The sequence below is a fragment of the Haliaeetus leucocephalus genome, unplaced genomic scaffold (assembly GCF_000737465.1).
Source record: "Haliaeetus leucocephalus isolate CR32 unplaced genomic scaffold, Haliaeetus_leucocephalus-4.0 Scaffold848, whole genome shotgun sequence".
NCBI lineage: Eukaryota > Metazoa > Chordata > Aves > Accipitriformes > Accipitridae > Haliaeetus > Haliaeetus leucocephalus.
Window position 1 is genome coordinate 16,583,722 of NW_010973284.1, and position 19,275 is coordinate 16,602,996.

Sequence of the window (19,275 nt, forward strand, 5' to 3'; positions counted from 1 at the left end):
GTGGTATTTGTGTTGATGACAGTCTTGGTAGTCATTTTAAAATAAGTAAGTGTTTGAAAATAGGGTTCCTAAATATCACTATAACAGGAGGCAAATGGAACCATTATGTACTATTACTATAGCTTTAAAGGAGTCATGGGTCCCTGAATTTTTGTCACTGGCATTGTAACATCAAAGTATTTCCAGAGTGTTGGCCGTCTTGTCTCATTAGACAGGCTAAGCCTGGGTTAAAAACAGTGATCCCCGAGTACTTAACGAAGCCAACTGCTTAGCGGTACAGGATCAGCATAATGCTAGCAAATGCTTGCAGAGAATGTGATGTCATTTTGCACCTGCTGAATGTTCTGAGATGTGTAGTTCCTTTCCTGGACAATTGCTGAGGGAACTGACTTTGTTTTATGTGTGCATATACAAGGTCAGGAAACTTGCTCAGAAGGAACATCATAGGAGTGATACTGCATGAGAAGAAACAGTGTTGATGTTTGCATTGCAAAGGTTAAAATAATTGTACAAAGCAATAGACTTGTAAATTTTCTCTCCGCTGAATAGAAATTGTTGCTATTGTGCTTATGTGCTACTGGTCGCTCACAGGGAGCTGAAAAATGGGCATAGTGAGAAATGCCGTTTTCTAGTTACTTGCTGAGAAGATTTGTATTATATATGTTGTGGTAAAATAGTATGTTACTTGAACTGAGAGTTTCAGATGCTTATCTAATTTTTGAGGCATTTTTAATTTATTTTTTTCAGTTATTCGTATATACAGTGTACATTCTAAGGTATGTTGTCTTCAAGTATTTAATGTTCAGAACTGACACAAATAGCAATAAATGGCTACACTAAATTGTTACACCATTTGATGAAATGTCTCACCATAGTTTCTTTGAACACATTATGTATTTTCAGACTTATTTTGGGTGGTCCTTTGCATTAGACTTTTACTTTGCCTGTAAAATTAATTACTGACCTAATGATGCAAATAGAATGTTTTTATATATAAGAAAGTGTTTTACTTGTCCTTCATCAAAAGTCAAAGGTCATCTATCTTACCAGAAGTTAATATTTTGAGGACAGTCTGCATTTACTTGAGTTTTTTCCCTTTTCTGTATCTTGTTGTATCAGTGTGACATTATTATAAAACCTTTTCGTTGCAGGACCTTTGAAGTTATACAGCTGGCTGTTAGAAGTAACAGCTGGCAGCTGATGGAGCGATCCTTAACTTTCAGGGGAGAGGAAAAAAGTGGCATAAACAACACATCCTGCTGTTCATGCAAATAGTTTGTTCGTTAGGTTTAAAAAAATAGAAAGATCCAGAACATTTGCATTTTATTAAATCCATTTTAAATAAACAGTTTCTGTACCTGATAAGGTAGCTATAAGCCTGTTGCCTCAACATGTCTCCCCTGCATAGTACAGTTAAAACACAGGGGTGCTTTTCCAAAAAAATTCCTTATGCAGCTTAACAGAAAAACAAAACGTGAATTCTCATATGGTATGTTAGAGTAGAACCAGTAAAGTATTTTGCAAATGCTCACATGGACTCCAAAGCCCATGCGAGGAGAGCATGGTATGACACGAGGGAACTCTGCTGCACAGCCTGCTCCTAAAGGCCTGACCCAACTCCCTGACCACTGCCCTTGAAAGCAGTGGTGTTCAGGCTGGTACAGCTTTAGGTGCGCCTCGGATTGTTTTCTGAATTGCCAGTTGCCTATTTGGATACAAATAACTGATTGGGGGAGTGGGGGGAAGGAAGGAGTAAGCAAATCCGTTGTCTCTTTTTCAGTTGTTAGTAAGCACTTTTATCAAATGGTTAGATAAACCCTTGTTACTGTAGGAATGCTTTCCTTTTACTGTTAGTTGTATCCATCTGGCTGCACCACAAGTGAAATTTTGGCCCCATTAAAAGGGAATGGAAGGTGACTTATGTCTGGACACCAACTATATGAAGAGTGTGTGTGGAAGGTGAACTTAAAGGAAGAAAAATATGTATTTTGTTTAAGTCTATACATAAACATGTATCAAAGAGAACATTTCTCTTGAACAGACTTGTAGAAGCTGCATAGGAACAAATGAAGGTAAGTGGAAACAACTAACAGAGTTAACTTTTGAATGAACCTTAAGTTTTGCCGTATACTTGGATTATGTAGGAATTCCAGTCGTTGATTTTGAATCAGTGTTTGTAGCATTGATTTAAATGTAGTGGACAAAAATTTTAAATGATGAATAATTTAGTTTCTGTTGCCATCAGAGGATTAAAGTGTCTGTGCTGGGTTCTGTGGACAAGTCAGTACACAATAATGAAAGGAAGTTAAATAAATAAAACATAAGTTGCACTTTAGCTACAAAATTCTTGTCTTTATGATGAGAACAGGATCTTCAGGCTGTATTTAAAACTAGACCAGAAGTAGTTTTTTTCCCCCAGTAAGAAAATTGCCTGTTTATTTCTGTCAGTTGCTACGATTCAACACTGTGGGCTTTAGAGTGTTTTATCTTTCATTAAGAAAGCAAAATATAGGAATAAATTTGGGGAGATTAAAGAAAACTGCCCCTGAATACCTACTTCCCTCTCTGACCGATAGGGTATGCTAACAAAGGGCCCCAAATTAGAGGTTGCTTTAATTTCAGTTGCAAATTACACTGATTGTTATTACTTTTTTTCAGCAATTAGTATTGTTTAATTTAAAAGAAGACTTAATTCCAGAGATATAGTTAAATACTTCTGCATCTTGTTTTTAAGTTAGATGCTTCCAGTTCAAGATCGTCTGTCAAATATTAATGTGTTCTAATGGTAAATGTTCACTCTAGAGACAGTCTTTTGCTTTTAAGGTTCTTTTTAAAATGTTGAGCTTTTTAAATCGTGCTCAAACTGAAGTTATAAGAAACAAGTGGGTTTTTGAACCAAAACTGTGAGCATAACAGCTAAATTAGCTAAGTTGAGGCTGTGATGTTTTCTAATTTCTGACTGTATGTTAAAACAGTATGATTGTGTAACCACTTAATTATACCAAAGGTTATAATTTTTTTAAGCTCCCTGGTGTTGCATCTTTCTTTAACTTAGAACTACACTCACGTTGTGCTTCAAATTAGCTCTCCGTCCGATACTGACTTTTGCCTGATGGATGCAATATGCTTTAAGGTCTGTGGAAATCTCTGCTGTGATTTAAGATACTTTACTAACAAAATTGCTGTCCCTAGACAAGTGTACTGTATCCAGTGGTATACTGGTAAGTGAGGGGACTCTACCTCAAATAAGCAAGCAGTCAATATATTGTGAAGAACATTCAGAATTACAGTGATGCTTTGACTTACTCTGTCAAAATGTCTGAGCCCCTTTTGGTAGGGGTTCATGAAATAGATAAATGCAGCAAGAGTTTCAGTTCACCCCATCAACTGAGGCACTGTTATTAAGTGATTGATACATTGGCAACACTCCAGTTGTACGTACAGGCAGATGGTCTATGGGCTGCAATGCACATCTATTTCAATGAGTTTTATTGCTGATCTGTAACATTTGTTGTATTGACTCAGTCTAGCCATTTGTCTTAAACAAAACAATTACTTTTGTTTAATCAGTTGTGTTGGAGACTTCCTTCATAGGAACATAATTAAAATGGAATCTAAGACTGTATTCTATAAAACTGCTATATTAAAAGAATGGCATTTCTGATTAATAACATTTTTATTGCATTGCTCAACCTATCAAATCTGTAACATGAGTAGTGCAAATACATTTGAAGTATTTAAAAAAAAACAAACAAAAAAAAACAAACAAAAAAAACCCCAAAAAAACCACAAAACCAAAACACCCCAGTCCTTGTGTGTTGACGCAAGTAGAACACATTATAATGGCATGGTTGTCCCCATTCATTCATTCAACATGGCTTTGTGTATTTCTAGAGGATTTTTAACACTAAATGAGTTGAACTATTACTGAGAATGACCTGCAGTATCATACTGATACTTAGTTTTTATAAATCTGCTCAAAAGTTTATTTAAATCTGTGGATGAGGTTTTGTGCTTGCTCTTCTCCTTGAAATGCAAGGAGTAGGAAGTTTACTGCAGATAGCTGCTGAAGGAGTCCTGGGCTGTTTATGAATTCAAAGTACCTTGTATTACTGAAACAACTTTAGGGGCTCCTGTCTAAGTAATGGCATCCTCTTTGGTACTGCCTTATAGCCTGCCTTTGGTCCAAGAGGTGGTACAATATGCTCAGCTTAGCTGTCCAGTGCAGAAGGGCTTGTTCTGGACTCCCCAGTGGAGCGCCTTTTCACAGCGTCTTCTACAGGGTCAGTTTGAAAAACAGTCCCTATCCTACCACTTGCCAGCTGACATTGCTGCATACGGCTTGTTTTGATCCATGCAGTACCATTCCAATCCTTTATACCTTGTAGAAGCAATCAGAGATGATTTCCCTCATGATTTCAACTCAAAATGGTAGCTACAGAGCTGGAAAGAAGAGTATGTTAATACTCTTCGGAAATCTCAAAAACACTTGATATTTAGGTAATACTGTCCCAAATGTTTACAAAAAAAAACATGTGGAGGGTGGGGAAAGCTGAAAATCTTGTGGTTTTATGGCCTTGTAACTTAATTTTTCTAAGTACATAAAGATGGGCTGTCTTGCATTCATGACTTCGATTTTCCAAATCCGGAATTGACTCATAATAGTCTTGCAAGTGTGAGTTTTGAATGGAAATTTGACAGACTTCCAAATTAATTTCCATTTTCTGTGACCCACACAATGGTGGTATTCCCTGCTTTTGAATTAAACACTGAGACTTCGATAAGCTGTTCTGCTTTCGCAGCCATTTGATCACAAAAAGAGCACTGGATCACTAACCAGTCCTTGCCTGCTTTTCTTCATGAGTATACAAGTGCTTTGCATGATATTGGGTAAATTTATGGGCACTCAAATTCTCAACACTTTTCGTGTAATTTTAAGTGACTAAGTTTGGGGAATGGAAGGGAACCCAACTCTTAGGTGGTTGTGTTCCTGCCCCTGTTTTCAGGCGTCTATTTCAAAGAGTTGTAGCTGGCTGCCATCACAGTGGTGGCTTTGAAAATTTTAACTCTTTTCAAAGGGGATCACAGAATTAATCTTAAACAAAAAGTCCAGAAAGGTTTTCCTGAAGTCCAGTATCTGAGGGGAGGATGGTACTGTACAATTAGGGTTTTTTTAGAAAGGATATTCACACCTTTGGCTAGGAAGTGCCAATTAGTGCTTTTAACTACATAAAAATATTACTCCACCATCATCTTTTCTGAATGTATTCAGCTGTCTTGTTCTTAGATCTATGCATACCTTAACCAAGTTATGCACACTACCATACCAATTAATGAAATTTACTCCACATAATATGACTGACTTCTAAAAATATTTTAATTTAGGTTAAACTCCTAAATATACTTGTCAAATGTTTTTGTAAGACGACTAATTCATAGAAAGATTGGATTTTGAGTTGAAGGACTGAAACTATGTAAACATTTTGCAATAGCCAGATGTCATTTAATAGCTTGGTCTTCACATGAATTTCACTTTTTTTTTTCCTTGAACGTGTAACACATGTGGAATAGCCAGCAAATATGAATTTTATCAATCAGATATAGTTTGACATTTTTAACACTTTGTAAAGTTTAAAAAAAGACCTGTTTACCATATGGTGTAAGTGGGTGTGCAGGAAACGGCACTGTTTCATGAAGTCTGATACATGCTGTACTACTTTTCCATGAACTGAGCATGAACATTTCCTTTTAACGGGTGTGCTGAAGGCAAGCCTTTGAAGCATGGGTGTTTAACTTTGGACAGTAACATTTATGTTTGTGTGCTTCTGTAGGTGATTGTTTTAAAAATCACGTAATCCTTTCGCTTTTCTTATTTTTATTTGACTTTATTCATAGAAGTTTGTTCCATACTAATGCTGCAACAAGTGAAAGAAGTAACAGAAAAGCAGAATTTATATTTTTCTTTTCATTGTTGGAGTAGCCAGTTGTTATGATTGTGGTCCCACGTATCCTATTTCCTATTTGCATTCTGTGTCTTTTCAAGATGCTGCAGAGCATCAAGGCAATTCCATGATCCTTGAACTGAAATCCTGTGTATCATTAAATTGAATTAGTCACGGTAGTTTCTTCAGAGATAGGGTCACTGCAGCTTTCGGTGACTTGAAGATACTGATTCTGAATACTGTTCTGGCTTATTTGCATACAATTGTGGTTTAATTCAGTTAGCATTTCATGCAAGGATGAGAGCACAGCCCTTAAAGCTCTGTTGTCCAGTGCCTCAAATATACATTGGGCCAGTGTTACTTAGAGCATGGAACTTACCACTCAGTCCAAACTAGCAACTTGCACTCGCTCCTTTTGCAGACAAAAGCCGCTGCTTCTGTTCCAACAGCACTTAAAAGTAGAAAAGTACTCGATGATAACTGCTTCTCAAACAACAAGTTAAAGCATCATTTAAATGCTGAAAGGACACAGTTTTCCAAGATTAAAGTGTTTGTACATATATTTGTAAATGTTTCACATGTCCCATCTAGACACAGTTTTTAACTAATTGCTAGAAACTTACACATGCCTCTCTGAAATTACTTTTTGATTTAGTCTCCTGCTTATCGGATAATTAGTAGCTTAACCAGTTTTTAAACAAAATTCAGATAAGGAAAAAAAATTGATCCCCAGCTAAAATGTGCCTGGCAGTTTCTCTGACAATAGCAATACCTTTTTCTTTCTTAGTGTGGGCTATAATAGCTACTCTTTGAACAGAGTGTCTTAAACAGGGTCTGAGAGTTAGGACATGTTTGTAATTCATGAAACTATGTAATATCACAAACTGCAGTTCCAAAAAAGAAATAAAAATTAAAAAACCAGACTGCTTGACATGTGAGCTTCATGGTATAAAGATTTTAGATTTAGAATATTACTTAAAACTGCACAAGTCTTCTGCTCTTTTGGAAAAATAATGTTCTTATTAATGTGCTCTTAAGCCCAAGGCAGGAGGAAGAAAATTCGGCTAAAAATGCATGTAAACCTACAACATTGCCAAGAGAGTGTTTCACAGTGTTACAGCCACCTGGCACCAGCACTCAGGAAGTCATGACTGTTTATGCCACCAGTCTTTTTTCATATATAACCTACTTAATCCTGAGAAAGGCAAATTGAGGACTGGTAATAATGCATCTCCAGGTCTTTCTCCCACTGTCCTTGTCTCCAGACTAACATCTGAAATGGTTACTCTGATCCTCTATCAGCACCTTCTCTGCTCCCCTGCTGATAAAAGCATCATAATGCAAAAATCAACCTCCAGATCGTCAACCCTGGGCAGAGGCACTCTGTTTTCCCAGTTTAAATAGTAACTGCTATACCTCTCACCGGGAAAGAAACAACTCAGTCCTGTCTGTCATAAAGTACATTACAAAACCTAGCGGCCTCAGTCCAAAAATCACAAATCCAACTGTGAATCCTTCTCTTTTGTGGGAGGGTTTATATAGCAGAGTTTGTGCATAAGTCTGTTTCTTTCCACACTATGTCCTTACTTTGAGCATCTTTTAAAGTCCTTCTCACCAAGCATCAGTGTTTGGTAGCTGAAAGATTTAGCTAAATGTACACACTGAAATGGAATCCAAAAAGAAATGGAGAATAATTTAACTCATTAGAAGTCTATTAATAAAACTTTTTTGTAAATTTATTTTTGTATTAAGGGACTCTATTTACTATGTCTTGTAAGATCCTTTGTTTGTGTTCTATCACTATTTTTGCTTAATTTAAAATATTCTTTTATGTGCAGCTATAAGTGGAGATGGTCTTAATACCAATGACTGCAGGGTGATTGATCTCAGTTGTAACTCACGTAAAGGTTTTCTGAGCTGGGAGGTTTTTAGGAAGCTGTAGACCACCTTGAGTTTCTTATTAAAAGTACATCATTTCACAAACATAGTCTAAAATAACTCTTTTGTATATGGTGTCAATGGCACTATTTATCTAAATACAGTATTCAAGATGAAGTAACTGTTGTTGGGATATGAGTTCTTGTTAAGCGATCTTGTCAGTAACGTTTGGTGTTGAAGTTACTTAACATTCAGCTTAAGTTTTAATACTTGATTTTGTTCATTAAAGATTTTTTTATATATATATTTATGCTTAGGAAGTAAATTCAGCTATTACTACCTTTGCAATATTTTGCAATAGAATTATGAGAAAAAGAAAGGACTTTAGGATAAAAATAGATTCAGATAAAATTAAAGCACAAATGAAAACCGACAGCTCAACTTTTCACCTCATCTCCATACAGATATTATATATGTAGATGATCTGCATGGTGATAGCTCCTTCCAAACCGGGGAATGCATTTTAGGAGCAGCACTATGCATGTTTGGTTTTGGATCCTTTGAAGATTATGCCTTCCGTTGCTGTTCTTGTTGATTCTGGAACTAAATGCAATACACAGTAATGCATGCCTTGCAGTTTCCATTATTTCAGCTGATTAATAACATTCTCTTTCACGATGTGCACTAATGCCCTATTTATTTCCATTGTCTGTTCTCATGTATATACTTTATTCTCCTAGTTGGCAACTACTTTCAGCTTTCCATTCGTTGTTATTTTTAAAATCAGTGGAAACTGGATGAACTCCATCTACTCAGCAGTTCAGAAAATCAGGCCCAGATGCAGGATTTTCTGTAAAATGTTGTTGCTAAATAGCAAATTTTGATAAGTCAAGTATTGTTTAAATTTTAAAGCTAAACTTCATAAGCTGAATTCAGAAATACAGTTTCTTCCCCCTCACTCCCCCTTTGATTCTCTTATTTTTCTGAAGCACTCTTAAGACTGCAGCCACTTTGAGACTTTAGGCACTTAATTTTGTTACCAAAACAGAAAAGAGTTTCACTATAGTAAATCTTTGCTATAGTATCAGCTTTAAAACTGAAGATTAGTATCCCATATAAAAACTTCTCAAGATTAAATGAGCTTTGTTCTAGTTTTGTCTGGCTTTCTTAAAGCCTATTTTTTAAAAAGTTCAGTGTGCAAGAAGTATAATTTAAACTGCTTTAAGGTATAGACTGTCAAAACTAAGAAATCAAATTGCTCTGATTATTCCAATTGCCCCTCAGTTTGAGAATTTAATTGATGTCTCGTGCCTGTGTGCGTCAAGTAAAATTAATAATAATCCAAAATGCCTCTATGAGAGGCTTCTATGTGTTTGGAGAAATCTCAGATTAAAGCAAAATACATTTGCTTTGTGTTTTATGGCATGCAGAACGGGGGGAGAATTGTCCAAGTGACCAACCCTCTTGAATGTCTTTATGAAGCTTGACAGTGTACGGCTTACCAACTAAGTACAACTTCTGTCAAGGAGCCTTGTTAATAATTTGTAGTTAAAATATTATTCTTGGTTACTTTAAGATAGAATTTTATAGCTCTTGTATAGTTCTTTGTATGAGTAAAATATAAAACTTTTACAGTGTGAATGTTTAAAAGCTTTTTGGTAAAGAAGAAAATAATGACAGATATCTTTCCTTTCTTATGTGTAATTATGTAACATTTTGCACTTTGAATTTTGTTTGTCTACATTATATAACATTATACAACTGATCAGAGGCATACAAACTACTAGCTCTTTTTTCTAATTAGATTTTTTTTTAGTTTCACTACATCTTAATAGAAATTCATATTTTGGTACAGATCATACTGTATATAATACATACAATCTTACATACTGTAGTGAATCAAGTGTGGCATTATAAACTGCCTTTCTTCAATCCAGTCGTTCAAATTCACAAGCTTTGCTTTTTTTACATCTGACACTGAAAAGTCACTTTTCTGTATCAAGTATGTTTTGGGGTTTTTTTGCCAGATTGTCACAAGTTACTCCACTTTTCAAGAATACTCAGACGAGCCCAATGTACACACAGTTCCTGACTACGTTGCTGGAAGAACTGCATTTCAAAAATGAAGATCTGGAAAGTTTAACAAGAATATTTAGAAAGGACTGCCTACTTGAATGGTCAGTCAATTTTAAGCTATCTTGCATGTCATAAAACTAAGCCAGTTAACAACGGTTTTAATTTTCAGCATTTTGTAAGTATGCACAGTAACTGCAGATCATATCAGCCAGAGTAGAAAATGTGTAAAGTACATTTTAAAGTAAAGAAATATATATGGTATGGAAATGAGTGTCATCATTTTGTCACTTACAGTAAATGCCAGCTGCTTACTTATCACTTTAATCTTTTGCGAATATATAGCTGGTTTATATATAGTTGGTTTACTGCAATTTTGGGAGAAATTTTTATTCAAGTTCTACTACAATTTATTTTAAAAAATTTCTGTGTGGCTACAATGGCTAAGTCTCAGCGGGGTTTCTTAATTATTAAAATGAAATTGTTGTGTTCAGTCTTTGTGATATAAAATTGAGCTAAAAGCTATGTATTTTTTGCATACTACTAAGATTAGATTTTGCATTCTAGGTAGGCTGAAAAATTTAAGAGCAAGTATACTTTATGTTGATCGTATTCAACAGATTTGATGAATATAGCATTATAGTATTTAATTAAGTAATTAGTGTATTAACATTACTGATCTCACTCCTTTGTTCCCCACAGAATAAGGTGATCATCTTAACATCTCCTACTATCTGAAATAGTGGCACAGAGAACAAAAGAACACCTTCAATTGTTGGAACTTTTTTTTAGATGAAAAATGAAATTTAGTATTAATTGTACTGCTTGTACTTCTGCTTTTTCATTTCCTTCCTGTAAATAAGAATTTTGAAGTCTTGTGGAGAAGTTGACCATAACAGCAGTTGTTTCAAGGTATGCATGAAGACTAGTTAAAATATGGGTCATCTGAAAACTGTCTGTTTAAAAGCAGTAGAAGGGAATTTGGATTGGTTTGTTTTTTTCTTGCTTTGGAAATTTTCAGCCAAAATTTGTCTACAGGAATTAGGGGGGGTGGAAGCATATTAGACTGGTGTGTTAAGAACACTGCTGCTGACATTTTTCCAGTTGACCCAATGCATGGAGCAATGATCCTTAAGAATGATGACGACAGTACACAAAGATGTCTGATCTAAAGACTGTTTATCTTGCTACTTCTAAGAAAAGCGTTGGTTTTTGAAATTGTGTAAAAGTTATTTTTAAACAGCCTCTAACTGTTACTAATTTGGACTTTAAAATATATTTTAATAACTAAAAACTTTATTTTTTATTTTAGTAGTCATTTCATTTAAGAGTTGTGTTGTTTAGACTGAGTGTGTTTAGGCTTGCTTCTGTCACTAACTGATCATAAAATGCAATTTAAAACTAATCCACTAGTAATTCTTAATGATTCCATAATATAGTTTATTGCATAGTTCTCACTTCATAGGCCACTGTCCTTTGACAGACTTGAGAAGAAAGTTGTAACTGACAGTGCTCAGTCTGCAGCAAATGCCAGCACTAGTTAAGGCTGAAGCAAGACTTACCAGGGCCGCCACATAGCAACTCCATTCAAAAAAAACAGAGTTTATTCCCTTTGTTTTGTTTCTGTAGTTAGACACCAAAAGGGAGCTCTGCACTCAGTTTATTGCTGTGTAGTTCCTTCATGATAATCAGGATAAATATGTTGATTGCCCCCAACACACAGAAGCCCATGCAGCTTTTCCCTGGAAGCTTCATTGTGCAGTAGAGTTTATTTAGGTGATGCTTCACTTTTCCTAACTTACCTTGTAATGGGAAGTTATGTTCAATACAACTTGTAAAAGCAACAATTTAGAATGAGGAAAACCTTTAATGCAGAGTTAAAGCTATGCATTTTTCTAAGTATGCAATAGGAAAAAAATACCCATTGTGATCAGAGCATGTCTGATATCAAATTCATAAGAATGCATGATGTAATCTGGATAGAAGGTACATTGGTGTTGTACCATGATGGAAAACTTTTTACTTGATACATATGCAAAGAAGGGACAAGACCTTACCAAAAGATAAGCTTATAGAAGACTGAGTAATAGGTATGATACTCTGAGCAAAACTTAAACCTTGAATTTATATCTATCTGCTTCTGATTTTGGAAGTTAAATATATTTCTATTTTTAGCTAGTACTTCACTGTAGATTCTGAGCAAGCTATTGTTCTGTTCCATGTACATTTACCTTGGGGCATAAAGATTACAACTACCCCATGACAATGCTGCTATACTGCGTACACCTAGAAGGCATTACAAATGCACATCATATCAGGAACATGTCTGTGTTTCATCAGGTTTGATGGCTCTCATTTGGAAAGTTTTTACATTTCCTGTCAGTTTAGTGGTGTCATTTTTTTGTTAGTTATTTTTAGGCTTGGTATTCAGCACTTACTGTGTAGGAAACGTATGATCTTGTATAAGAGTGAATAGGTCACAGGCCCAAAGACCTCTTTATCAGGGTTCACTGTATCTGCTTTAATGTCTGCCTTAGCAACTCAAAAAAGTAAGCTTCCAGGATTTTTGCATCTCCTCAGCTGCTGTGTAGTAAGCTCACTCATTCTTTTCCTTGCCCTAAGAGAACGGAATAACCTTTCTCCTTCTATGACCTTCTTCACCAGTCCAGAAGACAGACTTCCATAATATGCTGGAAATGCCCTGAAGGGATATTCTTCACTTACCTTTAATGATTTCATCTCCCTTAGACGTGACTAAAACACGTGTAAAAAAAAAATGCAGAAAATATACATACATCCATGACTTTTGAGTAGGAGAAAGGCTGTAGACTCATCTCAAAAGGATCTTTCATACTATCAACCTTATCTTGTGGCACAAAGAGCACAACTCAAGCACCAAAAATTAAGTTCATCTGTGTAGTTTTCTTATGAGCATGTTTTATAACAGCTTAACTGCTTACAAATGTTCAAATCTACACCTCATTTATGAGCTTAAAGCTAATTTCTGCCACAACTATCTGTCCTTTAACAGACTTTACTCTTTCTCAGCTCACTTTCCCCCCACCCTTCATATTTTGGTTATGTTTGCAGGCAGATTGTTTCCTTGTGGCCTTGCCGCTGTGCTTACTGTTTTTCCTTCCTATGTTAGTTGAGCAGATGAGAACAGTTGACACTCGGTTCAGTGGTGGGTTTGAGCCTTATCTCAGATATGCTAAATTTTAGTGACTTGTGAGCTGTAGGCCTGTAGGGACATTATGGATCTGGGGCTTGGAGTAGATGGGACATAAGCCTCTACTTCTGAACAGCTCTATGAAAGGGGCATGAGCTTGGGAAAGCCATCAGCTGGTTAGAACATAAGGATCATAAAGTCACGAAAGTCTGTTGCTGTGATCATGTAAAGCATCCAAGCCTATCTGGCAGTGGACCTGTAGCAAGGCAAATATGGTATGATGTGTTTCTTAATAGCAGGGGGGAAACCAGACTTCTACTGTGATTTTTTTTTTTTTCCTAACATATATAAAGGATATAGTAAAGAACAGAAAAACACTTTAGTTTAAAGCTTAAAGCAAAGCCCACTTCATGCTGTTGCAAGCTTCTCAGCTTCAAAGGAGGAATGTGTGACATACCTGCATAGTGCAGATACGGATTTCTTACTGAGTTTTCTATAGATGTAATGAATTAATCTCAGGAAGAAAGCAGTGTTGTTAATAAAACCACATATACAAAGTCAAATTGTTCAAAGTCATTCAAAGCAGCCTTTGTGCTGGCTAAAGAGGATGGAGGAAAAGCTTTTGTGTCTATTTTCACACCAAAGTTCAGTTCACAGTCCTGTAAATACTGTCAGTGTAAGTACTGCACTCTGTAATACTGGATTTCCAAGAGCAGAGCCCTTCATTGCTGCTGTTCAATTATTTGTGCCCGTTGACCAAGCTTGTTGATTTATCTTGGGTTTTGGAGGGAAGAAAGGGATTCAGAGTGGTTCACTTGATTGATAGTCACTATTTCAGGAAAGTGGGCAAGTCATAGCGTAACCTGTAAATTATCAGGTATTCAAAGATTACCCTGCACCTTTGTAAAGATTGCAAATCATGTTATGCTTATATATGGTAATGCAAAATTCTGCAATAAAACAAGCAGAAGAGAGCTTGATTTATTTAATTGAAGACTATTAAAACAAAAAAGTGCCTTAGTAGATCTAGAGCAGCATAACTGACAAGGCTGCACTGCTGTCTAAACCCAAAAGTGGAAAGTTACATCTACCCTGTCTTTAAAGCAGGGAGCAACAAAGAGCATGGTACATACGTGAGAGACATCTGGGGCCTCAAAGGCTGTGTCCACACAACACAGAGAAGATTCACCTATATTTTTCACTCCTCAGTCTCAGTGAGTAGTTTAAGAGTGAGACATCTGTTGTGGTTTTGGCGGGGGGGGGGGCGGAATGAGAATAACGATCCTGCGAATCTTGGTGTAGAACCTGCATGTCTTACCTTTCTCTCCCTAGTTTGAGAGAATGTGGAGTCTACAGAATGCAAGAGGGATGAGCAGCTCAGCTGGACATTAAGTGTCACCTCCCTTTACCTGCTGGGGGGAAAAGGACTAACACATCAGAGGGGGAAAAAAAAGGAAGAGAGAAGGGGAAAGCGGTATTCACACCTTCTAAATTTAGGCATCCAACCTTAGGTACCTGCCTGTCTCCATTTACTTCAGAGAGAACTGATGCTCTTAAATTTAGGTTCTCCAAATCATATCTTAGTGCAGTGCATGAAGTTGGTGGTGTTAATGCCTCTGCCCTTATTCCCTGGTGGCAGAAAGAAAGCAGAAAAGTCAGCTGAGAACTTTGACCATAGTAGACTGGCTCTCCCTGGAGTAATTCATTTAGTAATAGCGTGGCACAAAACTGAATGGGGACCTGGCCCTGCAAAGTAGGAAGTTTCTAAGCAATCTGATCCTTTGTTCAGTTGTTTTGATGGCTACTACGTCACACAGAATTTTTTCTTAACCTGTAAGAGTTAAAACCAAAAGAATTAAAGTGAGTGGCAGTCTTTAGGAAAAAAATAATGCCACTGTGTTGAAAGTTACATCCAGGAGGTTACACTCTAGTTCTGCAGTTTGCCTCTAAGCTTTCCATACTTGCTGTTTATTTCTGCACTTGCTTAGGAACACCCAGTACTGTGGGTGGGGTTTAGCTTGATCTCACTGGGGTAGCAGGTAAGGCTGAACTGTCATTTCCAATGAGCATTAAATATTGAAAACACAAAATCATCCTCTCTCTGGCAAGTCTTAAGTTTCCATAAGCAGCAGATGGTATACAAGGCAGGGCTAGGCACCTATAAAGACCTCTGTTTCTCAACTGCATATCTCTACCACCTGACAGCCAGCCGTCCTCTGATTAGAGTCAAAGGAAGTGGGTGTGCCTGCCATTAGCAAAGACAAAGTAATATTGCTAGAGACTTTTCCTCTTGTGAGCTTTCTTTTTGTGACTTTTCATCTTAGAACCACTTCTCTGCACAGGCTGCAGACAGTGCTTCGGGAGACAAGCTGCCTGAAAGACGCTGCAGAATGTGAACTGTGGCATTGTGGTGCTAAACAGGATTTGGTGAGGTGGGGGGAGACAGCTAGAAACCTGTGTCTTCAAGTAGCTCTTACTTGAGCACTCTGGTTTCAAAAAGCAAGTGAAAGCATACATGGCCTCAGTGGCTGATCTGGATGTGTGTGATAAATGTTAGTCATTCCCCCTTGGTTGCTTGCAGCTGTAGAGCAAGGAACAAGGCAACCTGGAGTTCTGAAAAAATAGACAAGACTAGCCAAAAAGAGTAATAATTAGCAAGAAGAAAGGTGAGAAACAAGCACAAGCTTTTATAAACTGTTCTTGCCATGGAAAACAGGCAATATTGTGAGATACCTTTTGGGCATCCTCCTCAAAATAGTCTCTTCGGTATAGCATCACATTTGGGGCAGCATTAACAGTAGTGGTAGGGCTAGAAAGGCCAGCAACAAAGGCCACCAGCTTTCTGACCACTGTTTCTGAGATCTGTGAGCCAGGTTTATCTTCCCACTGACTTTGCCACTGTAGTTGAATGTGTAGACTTAAGTCCTAGACTTAGGAAGGCTTAGCAGAATAATACATTAAGTGTGGCCTCTGTAACACTTCAGATGTCCACCTGTTTGTTAGTTTTACTGTGCTATCCTGTGGTTACCCAAGACAACAGCTCCCTAATGAGTCCCTTCTCCAAGAACACACTAGAGCTGACACATCGGTGATCATAAGGCAGTCACACCTCGCCACTATGAAAACTCCCCCCCCATAGAAGTCAGTCCCCAGAATACTTTGGTAGCCTATACTTGAAAGGCAAAGTCTTTAGTACGTTTTTGCATGCTGTGATTACCTGCAACAGCTGCATGTAAAGATCAGAGAACAAAGCCAGTGTGGCTACTGAGAGGTACATCCTGCATCATTGCAAGCCACATCAAATCAATGCCATTTCTGGCACTTTTTCGCCTCTTAAATTTTATGGGTATGTAACTGAATTGAACACATAATGGGACAGCAGCAGCTTCCTGGAGAGTCCTACAATTTGGTTAGAACTAGTCATCACCACAGAGAGTTTGAAAGACTTTGGATACAGCTTTAATAAGCTGCAAACACTTAGATCAGGATTTACATCATAAATCTTGTCTTTTTGTTCTACTCAAATGGGAGTGTCTACAAATCAGGTTAATATAATTTAACAGTACAGTAGTTAAGTAACAAAAAAGATCATTATTGCTAGTATTATCTAAGAGCCAGAACAACCCTGCTTACAACTGCCAGCTAAGATCTGACTCATCTAAGGTATTTTATAGCAACCATATGTTAGGCATGTCTATCTCCCCTATTATGCAAAAAAATGATAACGTTTGCTAATCAGGATTTGCCACTGGGCAGGATTTTCCATAAACATCTCAGTATTGCAAGCATTATCCACAGCTAGGAGAAAGCCTTTTGCAGACACTTCCGATTTGTTATTTTAACAGAATAAATGGCTACAAATCTGTGGCTAGTAATGATGCAGCAAGGCTGGCTGTAGTTCAAAGTATAGGTATGTTACTTTGGCAGTTGACATGTTAAAACATCACCTAGGAATTCTGTGTTAGAAGGTAATTTCAGAATACCTGCACTTCTTATGCAAAAAAACCCAGGTGTTTCAAATTGAAGACACTAGCAGGAACAAACACACGATACATTAAAAATACTTCACTGAGACAGTGCAAGCAAAGTTATATTGGTATAGTATATTCACCTGCATAGCCAGAAAAGAGAGGGTGAATTCATATCAGTACTGGAGAGAAAGATTAAAAATTAAGTTTGAAAATATTAAGGTATTTTGATAACAATGCAGTTGAATAAGCTAGAATAATCATTGCATTTTAAGAAAGGCAGACACTGTTGTAAACCCCGTTGGCTGTTGATTTTTGAGCAAGTTTTACATCCAGTTCACTTTTACACAGAAACCTGCCTAAGCCTACACCCCTCCGCAGTCTGACTTGAGTCCTCCTTGCACAAAGACTGGTTCAATGTTCATCAGCCTTAACTATTCCTAGGCTCTTGCTGCAGTATCCCAGTGGTCTAAAGGAGTAATATGGAGGATGAAGCTGCAGTCCCGACACTCCCTTCTGTTCTCAAAAGGGCAGTAGTTTTACTGCTTAAAGCTCTGATGACAAAGCTCCTGTTGATGCCAATGAGAGCAAACTGTTTTCTTGGTAATCTCATACCTTGTTTAGGAATCACAATCTTTCATTTTCAGAAGAGAATGCCTTCACTTAAAAGCTTTTTTGAATACATTCTTTTTTCTGAACTGTGGGCTCATTAAATAAAATAAAAAGCAAAGTAGGTATTTTTGCTGCTTAAGATCCTTGGCTTATTATAGAATTTCACAACTAGAAGTGTAGTTAAAGTGTTTCTTCCTTATTAAGATAATTTCTCCAGAGGGCATTTGAAAACTTGGAAAATAAGTGGTTTTACAGATACTACATTAGCCCTCAACAGTTCTGGGTCAAATACATGTCATCTCTGCTAACTATTCATTTCTAAGATCCTCCCAAGCTCTGCTTTTTTGTACACCGAACATCTGATGCTTCTTGTTTTTCTTCTATAACCACAGATGTGCCCTCTTCAAAAACTCACAATCTCAAAATACTAAACTGACAAGCTGAGTGTCAAACCACACACCCCAAGCAGCAAGCAGTGCTGAAGAAAAACAGAATCACACTTGAAGAAAAACAGAAGAAATCACACAAATTGTTTCCAAAGAATGAATCTGAAACATTTTCAACTCACTGCAAGCATTGTTTCTTAAGAATCCAAATGCCATTTGATGCTTTTTGGTTTTATCCTCACTTACTGTATAAGCAGAGGCTGCTCTCAGAAAGAAGAGATAAATTTGAACAACACTTTATGTATTTGTGTTAAGATGAGTTTTATCTCTCTCTGAGCTAAACTGGAGCCTTGCTATGGGACCAGGATGGGTCACCTTGTTTGCCAAAAAGCAGTATGGGTGTTCCTGTGCTAGCTGAGTTACACACTAGGTTAAGTGAGACTTCTTCACTGGGAACGTGTGGTTTGTGTGCGCCACGGAGCCTCTCTGCATCAGACCCCCCATGTGTTGCTCACCAAGAGCACACCAGAGAGCTGGACAGGAGCTGAGCAAAGCTCCTGTTGTGAGCAAGCAGCCCCACAGCTACCAGTTTGCTGTAGCAAGTCCCTACATTACAGAAGGCTATTTGAGCACAAGGGAGTGAAGCGATTTGTCCAGGTCTTCATGGACAGCCTATAGTAGGACCCACAGCTCTTTCAGCTGTAGTGCCTATCTGCAAGCCATCCCTCCTCCCACTGCAGGGGCTGATGTGGGACAAGATTTGGTCCACAATGCTCTAGTGCTAAGATGCCAAATATTTAGAATTCAGCTTGGCAGTAATGCTATGAGTTATCTAAAAGGCCTCATGATACTGTCCTGCAAATGATGGCATGTAGAAGGGGTCATTTTCATACTGAAAAAATATATAAGACCAGCTAGCTGGTTTCTTAATTAAACTGTCAAGCACACTTCACACTTTGCAGCATGCTGTCACCTTATCTCTACAGTTCAAATTTGTCATAGCATTAAAAAAAAAAAGTTAAAATTTAAAAGCATAGCTATAAATGTGTATTTAGCTGCTTTGAAGGCTCTCTGTCAATATGCAGCTGTAAGTTAATGCTGTTGTGCAGGTTTCACTGAAAGAAACATCCTTTTTTTAATCTGGTGATTCAAAGGTAAAACACTGACCTTCAGTTTTGGTACTTGATTGCTGATCTTCTGTAAAGATCTGTGTAAGAGTAATGCTGGATTCTGAGTTACATCATTTA

At 37.2% G+C, this 19,275-nt stretch overlaps 1 protein-coding gene across 3 annotated transcripts in view; it reads left to right on the forward strand.

The window, feature by feature from the left end:
• Positions 1-10,925, forward strand: part of RPAP2 (RNA polymerase II associated protein 2) — a 40,387-nt gene extending 29,462 nt beyond the window's left edge. For 2 of the 3 annotated variants that reach the window (XM_010582634.1, XM_010582636.1), the window contains one exon: positions 9,848-10,046. In XM_010582634.1, the coding sequence (XP_010580936.1) occupies positions 9,848-10,031 (184 nt within the window). In that variant the 3' untranslated portion in view covers positions 10,032-10,046. Of the gene's footprint in view, positions 1-9,847; positions 10,047-10,595 lie in introns of those variants that run through there. The other variant, XM_010582635.1, reaches the window with a different exon arrangement.
• Positions 10,926-19,275: the final 8,350 nt, after the last annotated feature.